The sequence below is a fragment of the Tursiops truncatus genome, chromosome 18 (genome assembly GCF_011762595.2).
Source record: "Tursiops truncatus isolate mTurTru1 chromosome 18, mTurTru1.mat.Y, whole genome shotgun sequence".
Lineage (NCBI taxonomy): Eukaryota > Metazoa > Chordata > Mammalia > Artiodactyla > Delphinidae > Tursiops > Tursiops truncatus.
Genome location: NC_047051.1, coordinates 76000311 through 76022125, shown reverse-complemented (window position 1 = coordinate 76022125; position 21815 = coordinate 76000311). Strand labels below are relative to the sequence as shown.

The 21815-nt window shown below is 38.9% G+C and overlaps 1 protein-coding gene across 3 annotated transcripts in view; it reads left to right on the top strand.

Annotated features, from left to right (window-relative positions):
• The window catches only part of ANKRD10 (ankyrin repeat domain 10), a 33071-nt gene that overhangs the window by 8149 nt on the left and 3107 nt on the right, over window positions 1-21815 (top strand). For 2 of the 3 annotated variants that reach the window (XM_019921015.3, XM_073795411.1), the window contains 2 exons: window positions 11132-11367; window positions 19765-19854. In XM_019921015.3, coding sequence (XP_019776574.2) covers window positions 11132-11367; window positions 19765-19854 — 326 coding nt within the window. Of the gene's footprint in view, window positions 1-10198; window positions 10276-11105; window positions 13955-19764; window positions 19855-21815 lie in introns of those variants that run through there. The other variant, XM_019921016.3, reaches the window with a different exon arrangement.

Below are 21815 nucleotides of genomic sequence, written 5' to 3'. Positions count from 1 at the left end.
ATTTCAGAATGAGTGCCTCGAATTGGATTAGAATATCTTTTCAGGCCTCTCTGGCTCAAAAAAATTCTTGCAGACAGTTAGCTTTTCTTAATTTTGCTAAAAAGATGGTTTCCTCATCTTTTAGCAGATATGAGAACATCTTATGTTTTAAAACCTGTTATGATTGTTCAGTGATTTTATAATTCCTTGTAAAATGGAACTGTACACATTAAAGACTTAAAAACTCACTCTGAGTTTTTGATACTGATGGCATTATTTTAGAATATCCTTGTTTTAGCCCAGTTTACATCAACTGGCTAATTTCTAGCTTGAGAGAACAATATTAACATTTAAGTGTATTAATTTTAAAATGTGATCTTGTATGCAAATCATTAGCTAGCCATGGCATTATACGTTTATTTCAGTATTTAATTCATTTGTATTAACTTTCTCTTGAAGATTCATTGTAAAAATTTTTCTTCTGCAGTTCACAGCATTAACAAAATGGATGCGGTTTTCACCCTTAAATATTGAGTGTAAGCTATAGAGCTGTAATAACCAAAATAACTATGATAATATCAGCTTTTTTGTTTTACCTTGAGTGTCTTGAATATTTCATAAAAATTAATTACAAACCACTTTATTCTAATTGGAAATATGAAAATTTAGACTTTGGGAGAAATAAAACCCACAAAACTGACTTAGTTTAACCCTTTGGTTTCCACTTCATTGTTTTGACTCTGTATTATAATAAATATGGAAAACAGATCCTGGACAGCAGAACCATATAGGTTAATGAAAGGCCTGTCTGATACCAAGGGCTATCATTAGGCTCTTAGTATCTTAGCTTCTGTTTCATTAAGTATTATTGTTAAGATTAGACATTAGTTTGGGCTTGGATCATTTACTTATGTAGCCATTTAGTGTTATAAATATGACCTGTGTTAACTGTTACATTGCAGGGAACCTTGTGACTTCATATGTAGTTATAATTTAAGGTAACGTAAAAACAATTGATAATATGAATATATATTACACAGTTTAGAAAACATCAAGATGATTCTCATTGCATTGCTTTAAAGCAACGTTGTAGATGCAGTTTTCTTAGCTGTTTTTTAGATTTAAAACTTAAATCTTTAATTTTAACAACAGAAGCTTTGATTATAAAATACAGAGTCGTAAAATAATTGATTAAATTCCTTAATTGTCATTTATTGAAATAATGAATAATTAGAAGTTGATCTTTTCAGTGACTTATCTTTCTAAACAGTACTCTAATTGGTCCTGAGCATTTTATTACTAAGATGTTAGTTTTATTCACTTTAATGGATAGTTTAATCCTTTGAACCAATAAATATCTTTCTTGCGCTATGTCCTTTTTTTAATAGGTGTCTTTTTAAAATGAGATCATTTTATTTACAATTCTGTCCTTGTTACAGGACCCTCGAGTGTCTCTTTCCCACCAAGTGTGACTGAGCATGGCCTCGAGTGCCAGTTTGTTTTTCCTTCTCAGTATAAGAGCCACTCCCTCAAGACCCTGCATATGGTGATTTCCCTTGACTGAACTTTCAGATATTTTTTAGAAGAAATATTTAGCCTGAGCCACCTAGCCAAAAGCAATTTTTAAAATTATATGTCTTTGGCCTGGAGATAGAGCACAAGTAATCATTATTTATTGCTATTGTATATGTGGTTATTTAGTTTTAACATCTAGATAAAATGTCAGTTTCGCCAGTAAGCTAAATTGTACATTGCTTTTTAATATCTATTCTGCACATTTTTATAGTTTAACACGTTTAGTCTACCAACAAATGATAGTTTGATTCCCCCAAATTATGGTACTTAGATCTCTTTTATTTGTTTCCTGTTATGTTGCTCATATGGTAAAGTGTAGTCCTAGCAAATAAAAATGCCTTTTTCTTTTAAGGTCATCAAGGGGCCCAGAATTAATTTACTTACTTGAAGTTAACTTATTTTGTTCCCAGTTCAAAGTGAGCCAGATTATTAATTTTAATATTACATGCTATAGTGTTTAGGAGTTGGTGGAAATTTTTCCTTTTTCCGTGACCAGATTAAAAGCTGTCTTGTATCAGTATTTTATCACACTTGGTGGTAATTAATAATTTTGTTGTTAATTCCTACTTTGCTTTTTATATATTTGCTACGTAAAGTGGCCAAAATCTGAAGTTGCTGCTTTTTTGGTCATGGGGTAGATGATGGTGAGGGCAAGCGTACCAGGCATCTGTGGCTAGAATGGTTTGTTACATAACCTACTTGTCAATGTAGGCTGCGTCTGTAAGATAACCATGTCAGCTGCTGTGCATCGTAGCACATTTTCTAGCACCACACGTGAGTATGTTGATGGAGTTTCTTTTTCTTCTCTTATTTTACATCTTGAGTTTTGGTGCCAAGTTTTCTTTTTCATGTGAGGTTTTGTTTCTCCTTATATGATTGTCATTGTTACTTGCCACCGTTTACATCTAAAAATAAAAAACACACAGGATTAAGTGTCAGTTCTGTGACCAGACTGAATGCTTGTATACTTTAAATGATCTAAACCTCTACAGACGCTTCTCACTCTCATTTTTTTCTCAAGTAGGGAGTTTTTATTAAGTAAGTTAAACTGTCATCATCCTTAACTTCGCTTATATGGCAGTTCAGTTCTTCATTGCAGCCAGGATTTGAGTGCTACTTGCTACACACAAAGGGTTTTTGATTGGAGGAAGGACATATAGTAACATGGAAAAGTTGTTGCCTTATTTTTCTTTTGGATGATCAAATAAGTAACAATATAAAATTAAGTTTTAATGTGATTTCAGAGAAGGACTCTTGAAAATTTGCTGTCTGCTGATAATTAAGACCACCTTTTATGTGACCAATGAGGAGAAGCAAGAGAGCCTATTTGTGTTCCCACAGGCCAGCTGGGCACTGTTCTGTTCAGGTGACTTGGGGGCTCTAGTCATGCCAGTGGAAGATGAATGTAATCTGCATGGTGATTCAATCAAACGTTTCCTCCCTGACTCCAAAAGATTGGGATCAATCCTGAATGTTTATGTGTTGCATTTACTTTTACAAAAGAAAAATTTATATATATATAAATAAATTTTTTTAAAAAGACCTTTTACAAACAACTCTGTAATGTACACATTTCTAGCCTTGAATTATCTTTCCTTTTAGTATTTTGGCACTGACTGATTTTGGTTATTTTTGTCTGTATTTTCTTGAGAGATGTAGTGGAGAATGTTTCCATATCAACCAGATATAAAAGTAGATTTTTTTTTTAATGCCTCAGAGTAGAAATAAAGGGATTTAGTGGGATTTAGAGATTCAGAATTGCTTGCATCTAAGGCCAATTTGCTAGTCCATTTTAATACCACATTATACCAGGTGCCAGTGTTTATGTTGTGGCAAAGTCCCATAGCTTTTTGTAGGAGAGCATTTCTGTAGAAGCCATTGATTCTGTGGTAACCAGATCTTCCAGTGGGTTACATATATTTTAACTTAATTATTTTCATCCCAAGAGGAGCTTAACTATGATCATCAGATAGCTGGAGAAGCATCTATAACCTTATATATAAGCAAGTTCAGTGATTCACTCTGAAAAAATCTTTCTTGCCTAATTTAGAAAATAGACACAGTTGGCTTTAGTAACAGAAGTCTTAAAATGTGGTCATAATAGGCTTTTGAATGTTGCAGGAAAAAGTATTTTGCTGAACTTTTAAAAATTCTTAATTGATATGGAGTTGGTTTAGTTTGGTCCATGTTTATGACCCACCTTTATTTGCTTACCCGTAGAGCTCTGTCTAGAAGCAAAATTTTCATTAGGGCAAATCATGTGATGAGCATATGTAATATTAGTGTCGGAAGTTGTTTTGCAGCTTTTGCCCTTGGCAAACTTCATTAGACATTTATTCATGTTTGAAGTTTGTGGTTTCTTTTCATTTGTTCACCTATTTGCCCTTCAGAATAATAGTCCAACCATGAAATTTATTAGCAGTGTAACTCTGAATTAGTGGTTTCTGATCTTGGATCCTGTGCATTCCAGTCCTGACCTAGTGTTCCCTCCCTGACCTACTTGTCACTACAGCAGTCTTGTCTGATCTTGCAATTTCCTGGCTCATTTTTCCTTTTATTAAACTGTTGCAGGCAAGGTGGAGGAATTACTTCCCGAGATAGCTGATGAAGTTCTGCCTGCTGGAAAGGAGCAGATAGATAGCAGGCTGACAGTATTCTAGAGTTGTTGACAAATTCAGTTTAGAATTTTGATTGTTTTTCATAACAGCCTGAATAATATATAGGTTTTAATATTTGTTTAAGCACTGCTTTTATATAGTGCTTTCAAGTAAAACCAGTGATTTCTAAATTCAAATGTCTTTTCCTTTGCTAAATTATAGTGGGAGCAGGTTAAATATTTCATCAGACTCTTTGAATGATGCTGTTATATTTTAATGTATGCAAACATAGCTGGGGTTCAGTTGCAACATAAAACTGTCCTCAGTAATGTTGAACTTGAATTGAAAACTTGGCACCAAATTTATTCAAGTAGAAACTTTAAAAAATAGTTTCTTCCTATTGTTACCTGAAGAATATATTTAAGAAAGTCTTCATAATTACGTATTTAAGAGTTTGGATACCAAAGGGTTAAAAATACACGTTTTCCTTTTACTGAAGAAATTTTAGATGTTTGTAATGTTTTGTCTGTACAAATGGACATTTAGTAATGTTTTTTTATCTTTTTTTTTTTTAATGATTCCATGTATTTGCTTATTTCCATCTAGGAATAGTTACTAATGTATTTGAGATACAGCATACCAAATTTTAAAGTAACCAGAATCGTGAGTTAATGGTTTTTAGTCCATACTGTTAAACTTTTGTTGAAATAACTGACATAATTAAATTGGCTTCATGCTAAAAATTACTAGAAGTAATTGAAAAGGCAGTGTTTTAGAGCAATAGCTCTTGGTCAAGGTGGTCACATGACAATGGCTTACGCTCAGTAAATGTGCTTCTGCACCTCATGTATGTATATGTATTTTTAATCAAAATGTTGCCTGCAAATATGTGATCCCTTATTATTTAAGTTTCCTGTTTTATGAACCATTGCCCGTTTTAAATCACACAGAAGATTCTGAATCTGTAAAAACTACACATGTCAATGTTTTACAGCTACGTAATTCGAATTGACTTGATTTTTTCAAGTAATCCTAGAAAGGGGGAGCATTCCATATAGAAACTGCTGAAACTGCCACAGGTGCTTCTCCGAAAACCTTACAGTTGTGGCATTGAATGTTCAGTATGGCTTCCTTTCTCCACTCGAGGCATACTGTTGAGGTATTTGTTGCGGTGATTGGTTTTAATGCTAATCTAGGAGTTCAGATATAGATTCTTTAGATTTGCATGCTTTGCTTACCCTAATTTATGATATCTACCTATTTACTTGTAAACTAACAATAGTTAAGTTGAGATCAGAATTTTAACAGAAATATTCTTTATATGAAAATTGTGGTCATCTTTTATTGTCACATGGCATTAACAAAAAAGAAAACATCCTGAAGGTGATGTGACAACTCAGATTCTGAAAAGTATATTTCAGATACTTCCTGATCCGTGGTTTTGCAAATTAAAAAAAAAAAAAAAGAAAAACTTATTAGAACGGCTTCTCATATTCTGACGTTGTGACACTATAAGTGGAAAATAGATGGGGGATTAGCTGGCGGCCGAGTGGAGTTTTGTTTTAAAGTTCTTTGGGGAGACACTCTTAGGTATAATAAGTCTTAACATTCTATTCAGAATTTTATTACAGAAAATACAGTATATGAGCCTTTATGTTTTAACTTTAGTAAAGTTTTAAAAAAGTTTATTTTGCCAGTTATTCAGCAGGATAAATAATTCACAGTAAATATTAATCTATGCTTTCCCATGTTTTCATATTGCAATTTTGAAAGAACACTAGGAACTACTGGGAGAAAATGGGTAGCCTGCCCAAAGTGACTTTTCATAGTCTCGGTGAAGGTTGTCATAGCTTCCGTGACAAACTGGAGCAAGTTGATTTTTACTAGTCTAAGAATCTGATCATGTCAACTCTTAAAGAAAGTCAGCTTTAAAACTTCAACAGACTAGACCCAGTTTGGACATCAAGTTGACTGGTGTCTGATTTTTTTAAATCTCTGCCCATTTACAAAGATTTTTCAAACGGATGCCAGAGGGGACCAGAAAGGTGAACTGGAGCTTTAGAACAACCTCATAGCACGTCCCCCATGGGGCTTCTTGCTGTCAGAAATGGACAGAGGTACATTTTAGATGAGGCGTCATCTGCCCGAGTGCAGTAAACCAAAGGCACAAAATTCATGTGTGTTTTTTAAAGACTTAGTCTAAAAATATCGTGTACACTTTCATTAGTGCCCCAATTCTCATACAAAATACAGTTTTTGAGAGTAATTTTGAACAGTATCTTCCAGATACTGAAAATTTCCATTTGGACTAGTGTGTGAAGACCACAGTTCAGATTAACTTTGTCTTTAGCAGCCCCTCACTTCGGGTTGGTAGGAGTAGCCAGCAGAGAGTGCAGTGTGGCCATATCACACCCGCAGTGAATACCTCGGGATTGAAGAGTGAAGGCTTGACTGTTTTAAAAGTACTGTAACAGAAGAAAAGACCAAATTCAAATGTGAAATTATCATAGAACCTGTAAAATCCTAAATCACATTCATGTGCCCAGCTCCCATTGGATTTTAGGAAAATCATGGAAGGTTGCTTAGGTTGAATATCTGCTTAAACTTGTAACACTAAATAGAGCTGAAGGCTTAATAAATTGATGATACATTTTAACCAGGATAACTGTTTCAACTCTTAAAACGTTAAAATTGAAACATGCTTAACAAATAGGAGAGCATATATTTAAAAATGCATTTAAAGGCCTGAGCCTGTTTTGTTAAAGTGTTTTAAGAATTATACCGCATAACTATTCTTTATGCTGCTCTTCACCTAGAAACCCACGTGATTTTCAGCCTCTGTGTAATACGTTTGAAAACCCTTTCTGCTTATTAAGAAGTGACTTGAGGAATTCAGACCTGTAAAGACAGTTTCCGCCTCATTCATATTAAGCACGTCGCCTAATTCAGTCGTAAGACACTTAGAACTTTTAACAGAAAACACTCAGATGGAGTAGGAATGATTATTTCTTCTGCATGCTCTCTCAAGGTCTTTTAATTTACATTCTTCTAAAGTTTACCTTTAGATATTCTCTTGATATTTAACATTTTGTGATTTAACAGATTTGGCAACTTCTAAAAAGTTATTTTTTTGTTTGAATTGAATAGTGCAGAAAATTACCAGAGAGACAGTTTTCAGGAACCATAGGTATCTGTTATTTAGAGTAGAGGACTAGTCAGAAAGAGAAAGACAAATACCATGTGATATCACTTACACGTGGAATCTAAAATATGACACAAATGAACTTTTATGAAACAGGAACAGACTCACAGACATAGAGATCAGACTTGTGGTTGCCAAGGGCGAGGGGGAACAGGGGAGAGAAGGATTGGGAGCTTGGGGTTAGCAGTTGAAACTGTTGTGTATAGAATGGATAAACGACAGGGTCCTACTGTATAGCACAGGGAACTATCTTCAACATTCTGTGATGAAACATAAAGGAAAAGAATATAAAAAAGAATGTGTGTGTGTGTATATATATGTATAACTGAATCACTTTGCTGTACAGCAGAAATTAACATTGTAAATCAACATACTTCTATAAAATAAAATTTTTTAAAAAAGAGTAGAGGACTAGTTACCAGTATCATCTATTGGTTAAATGTTACTCAGTTGGTCCAGCCCATTGTTTGTTTTTGTATGGCCCATAAACTAAGAATGATTTTTATGTTTTTAAAGGGTTGAACAAAGATCAAAAGGATAATATTTCATGACACGTTAAAATATATGAAATTCAAATTTCAGTGCCAGTAACTAAAGGTTTATTAGAACATAGCCAATGCTGTGTTCACACATCATCTAAGGCTGCTTTCAGGCTAAAACGAGAGAACGGAGACTGTGGCCCGTAGAGCTTAATGTTTTCGCTGTCCAGCCCTTTACAGAAAAAGTGCCTGCCCCGGATTGGTGATCCCAGTCATTCCTTTCCACCCAGTTTTTGTGCACCATACGATTGCAGAGCCACTTGCAAGGTTTTAAATATGAGCAGAGCAGAATTAGCGTGTTAAAACTACAGGTAAAGAAAGGAGGAATGAGTGTGGGTATGTAGGAAAGGAGATGGGAAGGAAAACGTTCGGAGGTAGGAGAGGGAAGTGGGCGGTTCTGCTGGCCTGTTCCAGGGTCAGGTATTAACGGATCTTTCTGCTTTAGAGGAACGTAACACTGTTAAACTGAATGTTACATTCAGTCCTTAGTAACTGAGAAATAATATAGTTGAAAACTTCTGTAGTTTCACCAGAAGTGGAGAAGGGATACTGTATGTTCCTGTTTCTAATAATACTACTGTAGGGATAGTGCCAAAATTATAATCTCCCAGGTAATTTTTCCAGTTACGTCCCAGATTCTGATATCTGTCCATACATTTTCTGGAATGTTTTGAACTCCCCTTTGGATCTCTCTTTGGATCCCTCAGAGTTATATGAGGAACCAGTTGAAGTTCAGTTCGGCTTGTGGTTGTTCTTACTTGCTTGGTCCACACATGAGTACATAGCATGAGTTGACTCTAGTGACTGTTCTTTCGAGTTTTGAAGATAATACTTCACACCACCTGGAAATCTGATTGGCTTCGTCCAAGCCGAGTGATGTGCACGTGTTGGGACCACTTGTGGTAGTTGGAGACGGGCAGGAGACGCTGCCTGTGTTCTCAGGTGCAGGCAGGCAGGCGCTTCCACTCAGACATTTACAGTCTCTGTGGCCTCCGGATATTGGCGCGCACTTGCTCTTTCTCTTTAAGGCTGTATTTCCTTGGAAGAACAGTAAACTTGCTATTCTAACTCAGATTCAGTCTACTGTTCAGTTTCTGAATTAAGAGTAAGGGAATTGAGTGTAGTTTGGATGTTCTTGTTTTCAGTGACTTAGAAAAGTTGGCATGCTCCCTGAGCATCTCAGCTTTCTTCAGTGAACTGGCATTTAGGGTGGTAAATGCCATTTAAAAAATCTGTGTGCTGTTCTTTATTTTATCATCCACTGAGGAGTAATCTTTACTGTCAGCGTTATTTGTCCTGATTTTAAGCAGCAGCTTCTCATTTCTGTATTCTTTAATTTTTGGAGAGCAAGTTCATATTTATCTGTAGAAATGATCATTTTTTAAACTTTGCTTATGTTCTGGGTCTTTGTCTTTTCAAATTGTGTAGAGTTAAATTTTTTTTTAATTTTATTGCAGCTACTTATTCTGTTCACATTCTTGATAGAGTAGACCTTTTTGGACCATTCACTCATGATATCTTCTGAAAATGTAATACACCATTTAAAAAAATTATCCAGTTTTACACTTGCTTGAATGTTAAATTTCTATAACATGTTGATATTAAAAATCAAGTATCTGATCATTTTCTATACACATAACTAATGTAACTCACTCTACCCAAACTTTGATGTTTCCTCTCTATTTAATTCATATATCAAAATATTGTGAAATTTTAGAATAATGTTTATCAGAAGTCATAGCCATGAAATCAAATAAAAATGTCAGTTTTAGTTCTCAGTAGCCCTGCACACAGCTGCCTTATATTTTTAAGAAAATATTGTTGGTTTTGGGGATTTTCAAGTTTTGTCTCTTTTATATTTGATCAGATTGAGTTTGGGCTTTTGCCTTTCTTCAGAATGTATGATACATTTCTTTATCTCATGCTTTTAAAAGTGGGACCATACTTAGTGATTGTCCAAAAGTATATAGATTTTTCATTTCTGAGTTTGGAACCTTCTGCGTATGATGGCTGGAAATAGGAATACAGGGCTTATTGTTATGTTTAAAATGGAAAATCCTTATTTGTCCCTGATTCTGTAGTTTTCTCCCTGAAATGCCTTTTTTTTTTCATTCACGTTAATCTAGGGAAAAAGCATCCAGGGTTGTGCCCTGTTCTTTCGGGAACAAGACGAGGCCTGTGTTTGGTCACAGCTGCACTGTCTGTGGCAGAGCTCGCTGGGAGGTGTGGTACTGCCTCGGCCCTTCAGTGCTTCTCCAGTTTCAGTGGATCAGTGTGCAGCTAACAACCTGTCTTGCTTTTTACAGATTTATTTCACAGAGCAGTGTATTTTCTTGTCTTCCAGGGGAACTTAAACGTGGAGTTGCTTTTGTTCCCTCAGTTTTTATTGTTTCCTAATTAAGATTTACAATTTCAACTGGTTCTTTCGTATTCATCTTATTTAGAGCTTTCATTTATATTCTGCCACCACTTCTGATTTAGTCTGACTCTTAGCTAATGCAGAGGACATCGGACCGTTACTTGTTAATGTTATTAGCCACGCAGGATGATGTTGATTCTTTCTGATGGTAGGACTCAGCCTAGGGGGATGAGTTCCTAGGACAGTATTAGAAGGAAACACCCACTCAAATGCTCTGAACTTCTGCAAGTTTTCCTAAGGCCAAAAAATTCAGCTTTTCAGATCTCCAGTCTGATGATAAATTAGTCTCAGGACATCCTTCTAAACTTCCACTTATAGTGTCACATGTTAGCACAAATTCTGGCTTGTCGTTAAGCCAGTTGCCTTTGTTGTTAGGAAGCCAATTGTTATAAATGCCATGGACAATTCAGTACATGTTTGTTTGTTATGATTTTACTCGAGCTAAAGGAATGGATTATTAAAATTAAGTGCAGATAATATAGAATTCAGTTTCAGGTTAAGTCTGAAGTTAGCATAAATTTATATTCTTCAGACTAACATAAAAAATGATTTTGAGAAGTTAAATAGGAAGATGCCTTTTTTTTAAAGTTTAGTATATTGATTTTTAAATTACTATCTCCCAAATCTTGCTTAGTAATCAAATGTGCATAAGAGAGAAGTTAGTTACAGAGCTAGGATGAGTAACTCCTTCTTTAATTCAGACTTGCTGTAAATCTGTATGCTCTTTCATATCACCTGCAGATAGTTAGTCAGTTCAGCAGGAACAGAGACCAGATGCAAATGGTAATGGGATGTAATTCAGTGTTTTTGTGTCGTACAGCCTGAGAAATGCCAGTGGCCTGACGGCAGCAGACATTGCTCAAACCCAGGGTTTCCAAGAGTGTACCCAGTTTCTCTTGAACCTCCAGAATTGTCATCTGAATCCTTTCTATAACGGTGGCCCCTTCAATGGGGGCCATCCGAATGTATTTCCTAATCACATTAGTGTGGGAACAAATCGCAAGAGATGCTTGGAAGATTCGGAACCCTTTGGAGTAAAGAAAGCTAGAACCACAGGTGAGACCACTTTGTGGGTGGGAAAGAGCAAACTTGTTTCCTTTCTTTAACATGTTTTCTTTTTTATGGCTGAAAGCACCTTCGAGACGACTCCTTCACGTAAGGGGTACTGTGCCCGGAGGACTCTGGTGCAGTGATGGAGGAGTTTTTCCTGTGTTGCCACTTTGAAGATTGGCCATTTAACGAAAGGGGAGGATATGAGAGGGCAGTGTTGACAGCTGAAGTGTAAATGTGTGTATATAACTTTCTGCACACCCAGGTTTACCTGCCATGAATTAGATTTTTCTCGTTTGTTGTTCCTGTTTGAAATACAACTATTAAAAAAAAATCTGCCCCCGTGCCTCATTTTTTTTTCCTGTGAATTTTCCTGGGCTTACAACAATTGTTGGTCTGATAGTAAAATATAATTTCACATCTGGGAAGGTAGATGTTTGCATTGGACACAGTGTGGTGTGTGTTTGTGACAGCAAGGCCTGGTGTGCCACTTTGACATTGAGGACTTAAGTCTCTAAGGTAAGTTACTTTAGTTTTAAGTGTTCTTCCACCTTTTTATCTTTAGATGGTTTCGGGGTTTGTAAATAAGCAGAGTCAGCTAGTCACTCTTTATGGTTGAGGAAAAAACTCTCCCTTTCATTGAGGGGGAAAAAATTAAGAATTACTAGCTTGGCAGGAATATTTAGCAAACTTACATGGAAAGGGAAATTTAGAGATGATGGTGAAAAGTAATCATGGTGAAATTATGCACTCAGATAACTTTGCTGGAGATAACTACAAAGTTGTGCCCTTTGGCTTTAAAAAAACAACAGCTATACATGTATAGTCTGAGCAAAACCCGAGTGGCTAGATTCAGTTGACTTTAATGTGTCAGCTTTATCCTCTTCCCAGTGCTGTGCCTCTTTTGCGTAACTGGAGTCTATCCAAACAAAAACATTTCTCCTACAGAGTCAGTAAAATTGTATCATCTCCTTCACAACTTTTAAAATGTTGGTCAGTATAAAAACTTGTGATTATGTGACTTTTCTATAGAAAGGAATGTATGAACTTGAAAGTAATAGTTTCTCAGATTCATAGCTTTTGTAAGTTACGGGCCTAATAGAGTTTAGAAAGGTATAAAAATCACATGCACAACCTGAAGGTATGTCTAAACTTCAAAAAATATTCCTTGTTTTGTTTAATGCCTGGTTAATAATTTTGGGATGGTATTGTTAGCTTCACTCTACGACCTCATGCAAGAATTGGACGGGTGTCCATATCATGTTAGTGTATAGGATAAATCTTAAATTCTGTTTAGTTTTTTAAAAAGGATGTCACTTAACATTCTAAGAAGACTCTAATGTACCTAAAGAGTTTTAAACTAGTCTCATCAGGTTTTAAGTTGGGTTGAATTGGCCAGCATCTTCTTATTGAAGTATCTCTTTCATGCCTTTCCAAGGATTCCTAAAACTTAAGAACTTGTTTCCTAGACCCTGGGGGTGCACAAATAGGGCTTGAATAATCATGCAGGTATTTGGGAGATTTTATTCTCCTCCTCTAGACAGGGATTCATCTTGGCTGACTGAGTTAGAGATTGGTGTTTTGCACATGAAACTCACAGTGCAGCTTTCCCAAAGTGCCCATCCCTTAGTGCTCAGGTCGAGGATGCCAGTTGAGAAGAAAATGGGGTTGCAGCCTGGCGTTTGAGTTTGCAGGGGATGATTACGCACAGCTAAGCCTCAGTGCTGCTCCAGTGCACGTGGAGAGAGCGGGGGTCTTCTCACCCTCAGCACGTGCGCCTGACTTCTCAGCTCCTGTTTCCGGGCCCTCGCGTGGCTACTGGCCCCTGGGGTTCAGCCCACACGTCACTCAGGATTGTGCATATGTGTGGATGCGCCTGCAGAACAGATGGGCCTTCGTCCCACCCTTGCCGCTGCACTCCTTTTTCTTTTCTCTGGGAGAAGGTTTCTTTTTTCTTTTTGCCATAACATACTGTGAATGGGGTATTGGGGCAGTAATCCTCAATTACTAAAACAAGGTTTTTCTTTCCAACTGCCTGAATTTTCTAAGTGAAATAATAGTTGGCTTCAGTAGCTGTATAGTTATTTACATTCTGTGACTGGGGTTTTTTGGTATGTGTGTGGGTTTTTTTTTTTTTTTTTTTTGTATGTTGCTTTAGTTCATTTTCATTTAATTTCTGACATCTTGTTTTGATTTGCTGTATAAATGTGTGAGCTTGAGGTTTTGCTCATTCTGAATTACTCATTTTGTAGATAAGTTTTTAGTTCTAATGCCAGAGTAAAAAAATATGTGTTTACTCCCTTGTGTAACATATGCATATAAAATACATCTTCGAATAACTTCACATGTAAAAGTATTTAGAGAAATTTTAAATCTTTTGCGGGGAGCGCAATTTAAGTTTGCTGTTTTAAAAAGAGATGCCTGGAATAATATCTTGGCAACATAAATGCATAGCGTGGACCTTATCAATAAGCTTAGTCTATTCTGTCTTACTAGAATTTAATAACTACACGTATTGATGTTTTTAGTGTGGAAAATATATTCACAAAAGCAATCACTTTCAGAAATTTTTCTGGCTAAGCCAACTCTTAAAGATGTATGTGTCCTGTAAAATTGACTCTTAACTTTAAGTTTGGAATCACGAATGTGAAAGTTAACCTCCTCCTCTCCATAGAGAGTAGGATCTCTCTCAATAAACTGTTTTCAGATACTTTAAGGTAATCGGAGTAATTTTTCCCATGGAAACCTTATTGATGTAAAAGAATGTTATGCAGTGATAATTTGTTCTGCTCAAATACAGACTGTCCTTGGAAGCAAGTTTTACTACAGATATACTTTAAATGCCTTTCATGTGGTCATTCACACCAGTATCAGAATGCACTCTGGTCAGAACACAGATGTGATAGTTGTGGCTACGACCTCTCGAAGGTGAAATAAAATCCAAAGCTATGTGGGTGGTTGATATAAATGAAAAGTACTTTGGGGTAGTATTTTCCCCGGTATGGATTTTGTTCACTTAAGATGGTGCAAGGAAGTATCAGTGTATAACTAGGTTTTGGGTTGGTTGGGTTTTCTTTTCCTCCCTGTTTACCAACCATTTGCTCAGGATGGAATGACAGGTGGACCTCGGGACTTCAGCTGCTCAGTAAAATTTGTGTTAGGTCTGTTAGCATTCTAGTTAATCTTCAGGAGTCACTGCAATTATTCACAAATGTATTCCTGGAAAACTTGTCCCAATTATCAGTGATCCAGGATAGAGAAGAATGCCACTCCCATCCATGAGAGAAACTTTTCATCTTGTTTTTAATCCATAATTGTTGGGGTGCAGCTCCAGGGTGTTCACTGGGGAGAGGCAGTGTGAGTTACAAACTGACCCAGGAACCTACAGTTTTATTTGGGGTTAACAGTTGCCATCAGTAGGAGGCTGTGGTGGTACCAGACCTCACGTGTTGACTTCACGGTTTTGTTTTAGTCAAATAGATGTATTACTGAGCTTAGCATCTCATATGTCACGTGTTAGGTATTTAATATAAAACACCATTTAGGAAAAGTACAGCATGCCTTAGCTTCAAGTCAGCAGTAGGAAGTTGCTCAGCAGATGATCCCCAGGATGGATTTAACATAGAGAATCTCCCTCCACTTTCTGCTCCGAATTGTTCCTTTTGACCAGGCTTAAAAAGACGAGAAAGGAGGATGGGTGTGGCTTAACGAGCTTGTTAAGTGATACAGGTTAGCTAATGACTTAAAACTTTAGATGATAGAAATCAAATTGGTAATGTAGTTCCATGTATGTGACATACACAAAAGACTTCAGTAACGTCTCGTGTATCTTCAGTGTTCTCAAACTTGCAGTAAATGGCTGTATTTACTTTTAAAAATTTGACCAGAGAACATTCCTAATTGCATTGCAGTAACAAATGATTGTTTTATCTCAGTCCCCAAAGACACAGCATTTTATAAATACAGTCTGAATGAATGACATTTAAGAACCAGGTGATTTTCTGTGTTAGTCTTGAGCTCAGCAAACCTCATGCACCTCGTCCTCTGCACACTGTGGCGGCTGCAGCGGGAATCAGCCAGGGCCAGGTCCTGGCACGCTTTGTTCCGGGTGGTCGGTGTCACATGCACCTTCCCTTCCGTGTTCTTTTAGCAGAACCCCAGATCCCTCGTTAGTGTTTCCACAACTGTCACTGCTTCTCCGTGTCCTTGGCACCTTCACTAACCTGCCCTCTTGAATCTCCCCACCCCCAGTCTGCTGCAGTTGGGGCCATGGCAGGAGTCCCACGGAAGGTCACCGTGTGGTAGAACCACCTTCCTACTGGCTTTATGTGGTGGTGTGATTTTAACAGGACCTTTCTTTGCGAAGGTAGTTATCTGGGTAAAATGTACTGTATAGTAGAAGAGAACAGTTGTAATTAGTAATGCAGGGAAACCACTAAGGAAACGTTTCCTTCCTGGTTCGTTTCATGGAGAACAGGGTTCCCCAATGGTCAGAGCTCCCAGTTCAGTGGGAAGGCCAGAGGGGTGTGAGGTAACCTTGGTTGTGGGTCAGCATGTAGGATTTCCCGCACTGGCCCCCTCAAGAGGCACAGAGGACCGTGAGCCACTAGTCGGTCCCGTGGCCCCAGGCTGCGCTTGACACGCGGAGTGAAAGTGCTTGACAGCGTTCGCACATCGCATGGTGTCAGCTGTGTGGGTTGTGTCTAGGTAGTGGCGCCCTGTTACCTAACTAAGTGTTCACATCTTAAAGCACAGGACTGTGTAGACTGGTTTTTGCCTTGTAAGAGATTTCCTTGCCTTAAAAGTTAAGTCTGCTGAGGCGTTTCTCACGAGCCCTAGATGTGCCTTGTAAGTGCGCCTGGCAGTCGAAATCCTGTTGTGTGCATGTTCTGCATCTTGGCGTGAGCGGCGTGCCGCTTGTACAGTGAGGGCACGTCTTCCTAAGCTGACCCACAGCCAGCACGGAAATAAGCTTCCTTGATGGTACCGTTTCTGGAATGCTGCAGACCCTCCCTGTCTTTAAAAGTTAAGGCTTTTCCTATGTTTTAAAACTCCTTGATCAGAAATTGTTTAGTTTTAGAATCTCACTGGTATCTGGCTTTAGGAGTTTTTTTCAAGTCTTAGATGAAAATTCAGATGCGGGTTTCTGTGTTGCCCTGGGCACCTTCCTGAATGGAGCATCTTTACTGGCCCCAAGGTCAAGGATGAGGGGCTTCTTAGGCAGTGGTCACACCTGGTCATGACTCCACCCCTGGGGGAAGAAAACTGGGAGGGTTTATTTTGAGCCAATCCTAGGTGATTTTCTGTCATAAATAACGCATCGTCTAACGTGTATTGAAGTCATGTCTAGTCAACAAATACCTGCTTTGGCAGTCAAAGTAAAAGATAAGGACGCTTTTAACCAATGTTCGGTAATTTTTCCTTTTAACTGGAATAGGAAAATGGGAAGGGAAAGTGCTGCTTTTCTAAAACAAATAGAATCAAAATGGATACTTTTGGAAGAAAATTTTTTTTCTGAGATGTCTACAAGCCACTTTTCTCAGACGCGGCCTGGAATATTTCGGTAGTTCCTTTGGCGATGGCGATAGGTGTGTTGGGAGAAAAGGCCGCAGATGGCGTGCTCCGTGGCTGTGGAGAAAGGAGTCGAGTCCAGATGCAGTGTCCGTCAAAATTCTGAAAGGCCAATTTTAATTTCATGGCTTATAGTGCAGTTTTAAAAGGTAAATGATTACCACCTCAGTGCTCCCGTTGAGCTGTTTCAGCCCTTCCCGTTTCCAGGTGTTAGAAACAAAGACATGAAGGTGTCGGTATAAAATCCATCACCCAGGGCTCTAGGCATCTAGGTTAGCAGCCAGGGGGCTGCACAGCCCGGCAGATGGAGACTGTATGGGAAAAACGCCTTGCAAAGACTGCATATCTACGGAGAGGGTAATTAAATCCTAGGCTGTCTGTATTAGCATATGCCTCCCACGTTCAAGAGTTTTCTTTACTAGAATCTGAAAGCTTTGGTGTGTTTCGTTGTTATCCCGCTCTATTGGTGAGCAGCTACCTGCATGAACAAAAGACACGTGTAGAAGGATAGCGTCCCTCGTGCACTGCGTAGGCCTCTGGTTAAGGGATCAGTCTCTGCTTTAAGGTGGTATTGTGCCCGCTCCTCTATACCCGCTTTTATTTTGAAAATCCCTCCCTTTGCCACCAGCTCGTCTGGCCCCCTAGTGGCAGGTCTGCCCTCCTGTCCTTTTTCATTTTATAGCTAGTCTGACCTGAGATGACTACTCTCGTTACTCTTAATAGTTTTGCTTGCTTTCTGTGTGTGTGCCTTTTCTGGCTAGAGCCTGGGCATCATTCATCGATGGAACACTGCCAGGCACTGGGCTTGGGGAGTGAAGAGACACATTGCCTGCCTTCATGAAGCTGTTTTCTTGTTGCACTTTTGGGGGAGGAGGGGGGGGTCCTCGTGTCTCACCTGTCAGCTTTCTTTTTAAAACCTGCTTTTCGGAGATCTGAAACTGCCGCTGTAACCTAGATGTCACTTTCCCCAAGGAACACGGGCCCTGAATTCCTGAACAAAACCAGGCGTTATGAGTATGGCTACATAAAGCTATCTGCACCGTATCCCCAGTGAAGTCTGACCTTTTGTATGAGGACGTCTGTGGCTTTGCCCCGATAACCTGCACTGGTTCTCAGTAAACTGCCTGGTCTGGCTCATCAAACGTGGGCCTTGCTACTGCAGGCCCCTCATCTCCACGGTGACTGACCGAGCACTGAAGGTTGTGAGGCTTCTGTCAACCAGTACCTGGAACATCCCTCTCCCAGCCCTCCACCCCACCTCCATTTTCTAAGACGTCCTGTTTACCACTGACTTTTTGAAAGTACCTTGTTTCATAGCAAAGATGGAGCCTAGCCTATCGCTGACTTGGGGCCTGTGGAGGATTAAGAAAAGCTTCACAAGACTGAAGTCCTCAGTTGTTGCCTCTGGCTTTAAATCACCTCCGTCTGTAGGGTGCTTTTGGCTTCACACCTGTGCAGATTTTTTCTCAACTGCACAAATTACACGGCTCTGTTTCTGTTTCTTCCATATACTGATCATTGAGAATTTGTGTTTCTCTTTTATTAAGACTTTTTTTCATTTAAAACTGTTTCAACCGTTTGGAGAATACTCTGGAACTGATATGCTCATTCCTATATTGAAAATGACTCGTGTGTGTCCAAAATTAGAAGTAATTGAAGCTGCACAGTTCAGGTCTCTCTGTTTTTAAATGTTTATTTGAAAGAAATTACACTGAAAGTTGTTACTTATTTGTTGTATATACCCTCTGACCCAGAAATCATTCTAGTTTATCTTGGAAAAGAACCAGAAGTGTATGCAAAGGTGCGTTTATAGGGATGTCAGTTATGGTATATTCATGATGGGAAAGAAAACGAGCCACCCACACCGCAGTGGGGAGCTGGGTGGTGGGTGAACTGTAATCCAGGCATACAGTGGGTTATTATTCAACTTGAAAGATCCTTTTGAATTTACTTGATGGGATGCATTCATGCCATGGTAAGTGAATAAAGGCGAGGCATGCAAGTGATTTTCTTTGGATCCAATTTTGTAAAAATGCGTGCTTCTTAAGACTGGAGAGCCATATGCTGCATGAGAGTGGCTGCTCCCGAGAAGTAGGCTGCCCCGGGAGTGCAGGAGGCATTGCTGCCCAGGGTATGTGACCCCTAGAGGAGTGGCCAAGTGTGCACATGAGCTGTTCTCCAAGATGCGGGAGTGGGAGTCTCATAAGAAAGGTGCGTGCGTAGCGTCCTTTCCAGATGTCTTGTAACCCAGACGTTTAGTGGGTGTTTCCAGTTCCGTTGCATCTTGGTGCAGAGGGCCAGAGCTGCTCTCGGGTGGTACTGGACAAACCCGTCTTGATCTCGGCTTTTACTTTATTTTCTGTTAATGAAATAAGTTAACTTTTTTTAAAATTTGAGGACCGTTTTAATGGTTTTTATGTTGTTCAAGAATTGTCATTTCTTTATGAAAAACAACTGAAGGAACATGTGGGGGCATAACGTAGAGTGTCCTGAATCTTTAAAACGAGCTAGAAATGTCTCTGAGTTGTATAACTGCTTTACATTGTCTAAATAACAGCCCTAAATGAAAATTTATGCCGACAAGTAAATCTCAAGTAGGTATCTGAAATGCCATGACTTTTCATCGAAACTGCACATTTGAGGAATTGTTTTCTGTTGGGGAAAAGTACGTTTCTTGGTAGTGTGCCAAGTCCATTAATAATCCGTAGATTGTAAAGTTACCTGACAGTTTTGGAGCCTCCAGTGCTCAGACAACAAGGAATGAGAAGCATCTGTGTTAAAGTTCTCTGCTTCGGTGTAGGGAACCTAAAATTGCCTTTGTTTTCTGTGCAGCTCAAAGCTCGGATGACCCCATGCCGCTCCTGAATGGCGAGGCGGAAGACGATGCTGACAGCATGCACGTCGATAGAGAGTTTGTAACAGGTGGGAGTGGACAGTTTCCTGTTAGCCACAGCAGCGGTCCAATGGTCGAAGACACCAAACAGCAGGAGGGTGGTTCTGTTGGACCGAAAGAAATAGAAATCTATACTGTTTCAGCAATGCAGACCCCCTGCCGTTGCAAGAACCAGTATGCGTGTTATTTCTAACATGCGTTCGCTCAAGCAGTTTTTGCACTTTGCCCAGTGTTTTAAAGAATGTTATGCTATAATCTGCATATCTTGGACAAGTTTGTAGCTATAAGGAGAAGTGTTTTGGTGCATTTTATGGATATGAGAAATATAAGTGCAATCTTCCTATTTTGATTTGAGACTTGCTCAATGTGCCTTGTTTAATTTTAATGAGGTTTCACGTTTTTCATTTTCTGACAGAGCACCTTGGGGTGACTCTACCAAACGAACATCTATTGCTGGTAATTTCGAAGCGATAAACAGCAAAAGGAATGTCTGGCTGTAAACACTGAGAACTAGTAGATGTTGTGGTTTTGACTTCTAACCAGTCAGGCCACTGTGAAACCTCTAACTCAGCATTCCTGGTTGCTTTGGTCTGTGTGGCGCTCACTCTGAATCTGCTAAGATGCTGAGCACTGTGTCTCACAGAACACACTTCTTCACTAAAATTGGTGATATATTAAAACACTTGAGTCATTTTTGGTTTTTAAAAAGTAAGGGCTTTGTTTCTTTTACTATTTAAAGATTTAGCCATTTAGCTAATGCTTTTTTCTACCATTCTTTTTTTTTTTCTGCGGTACGCGGGCCTCTCACTGTTGTAGCCTCTCCCGTTGCGGAGCACAGGCTCCGGACGCGCAGGCTCAGCGGCCATGGCTCACGGGCCCAGCCGCTCCGCGGCATGTGGGATCTTCCCGGACCGGGGCACGAACCCGTGTCCCCTGGCATCGGCAGGTGGACTCTCAACCACTGCGCCACCAGGGAAGCCCTCTACCATTCTTTTATCTAGGTGACCATGAAAACATTTTAGCCATTCTCTTAATACGTTAATATATTTGGAAATAGATACTGGTTTTTTTAAAGTTTTATTATATCTGTATGCTAAATTCTTTACTGGGGATAAAAGATTATATATATTGTTTCCCAGAGGTACATGAAAAAAATCATTTTTGTTCACTAAGATGAAAAGAAAATGTGTACATCTTTCTAGAAGCTACAGAATTGTCACGGATGGAGTCACCATTTTGCCAAATACTTAAATGGGTAGATTTTCCAAGGGAAACTGATTGGATAATACATTTAAAGATCTTGGCTAAAGATAAATAACTCAAAGCCAGCTTTTTAAAAAATGTCATTGCTACATGCTTTTAAAAAGGCAGAAGTAATCACTCTTTAATCTTCAAACATTAATTCCCTCGGTTTTCGGATTAAATTTAATGCCGCTCTTGAACCTAACGTTGAAAAGGCCAATGTTTAAACTCAACTCATCCCATACGATAGGTGCCAAGTAAGCATTCCCCATGTTTTTCATCACTTCGTTTGTAACACTCTCTGACTGAATAAACAAAAGGTATGGAATTGCTAGCGGTCACTTGCAGTAGGTGGGCGAGGGGTTGGGGTGCAAGAGGCGAGTCCTGGAAGGCACGTTGGAACAGAGTGTATGGGCGGCCCTGGGCGGTCCTGCAGACCGTCCGTCGGCAGGTGCAGGTCTGACCAAGCAGCCGTAGGTCTTAGCCAGTCTCTGGGAGGTTTGCTGCTCTCATGCTCAGTTTTACTAGATGTTTCATAATGACATGGGGTTACAACTAGCCTTGATTTTGAGAATGCATAATGGAGCTAATTTACTTTAGCTGGGCACCAGAGAAGAAAGATACACATGCAGTGACCATTAAACAAAAAAACATCCGTCTAGTTAACTCGGATTTCTGAGGCCCAGTCACCTAAAAATATAGTTTCTATCTTTGTTAGTAGTAGTATAGTTGTCTTATTAACTATCAA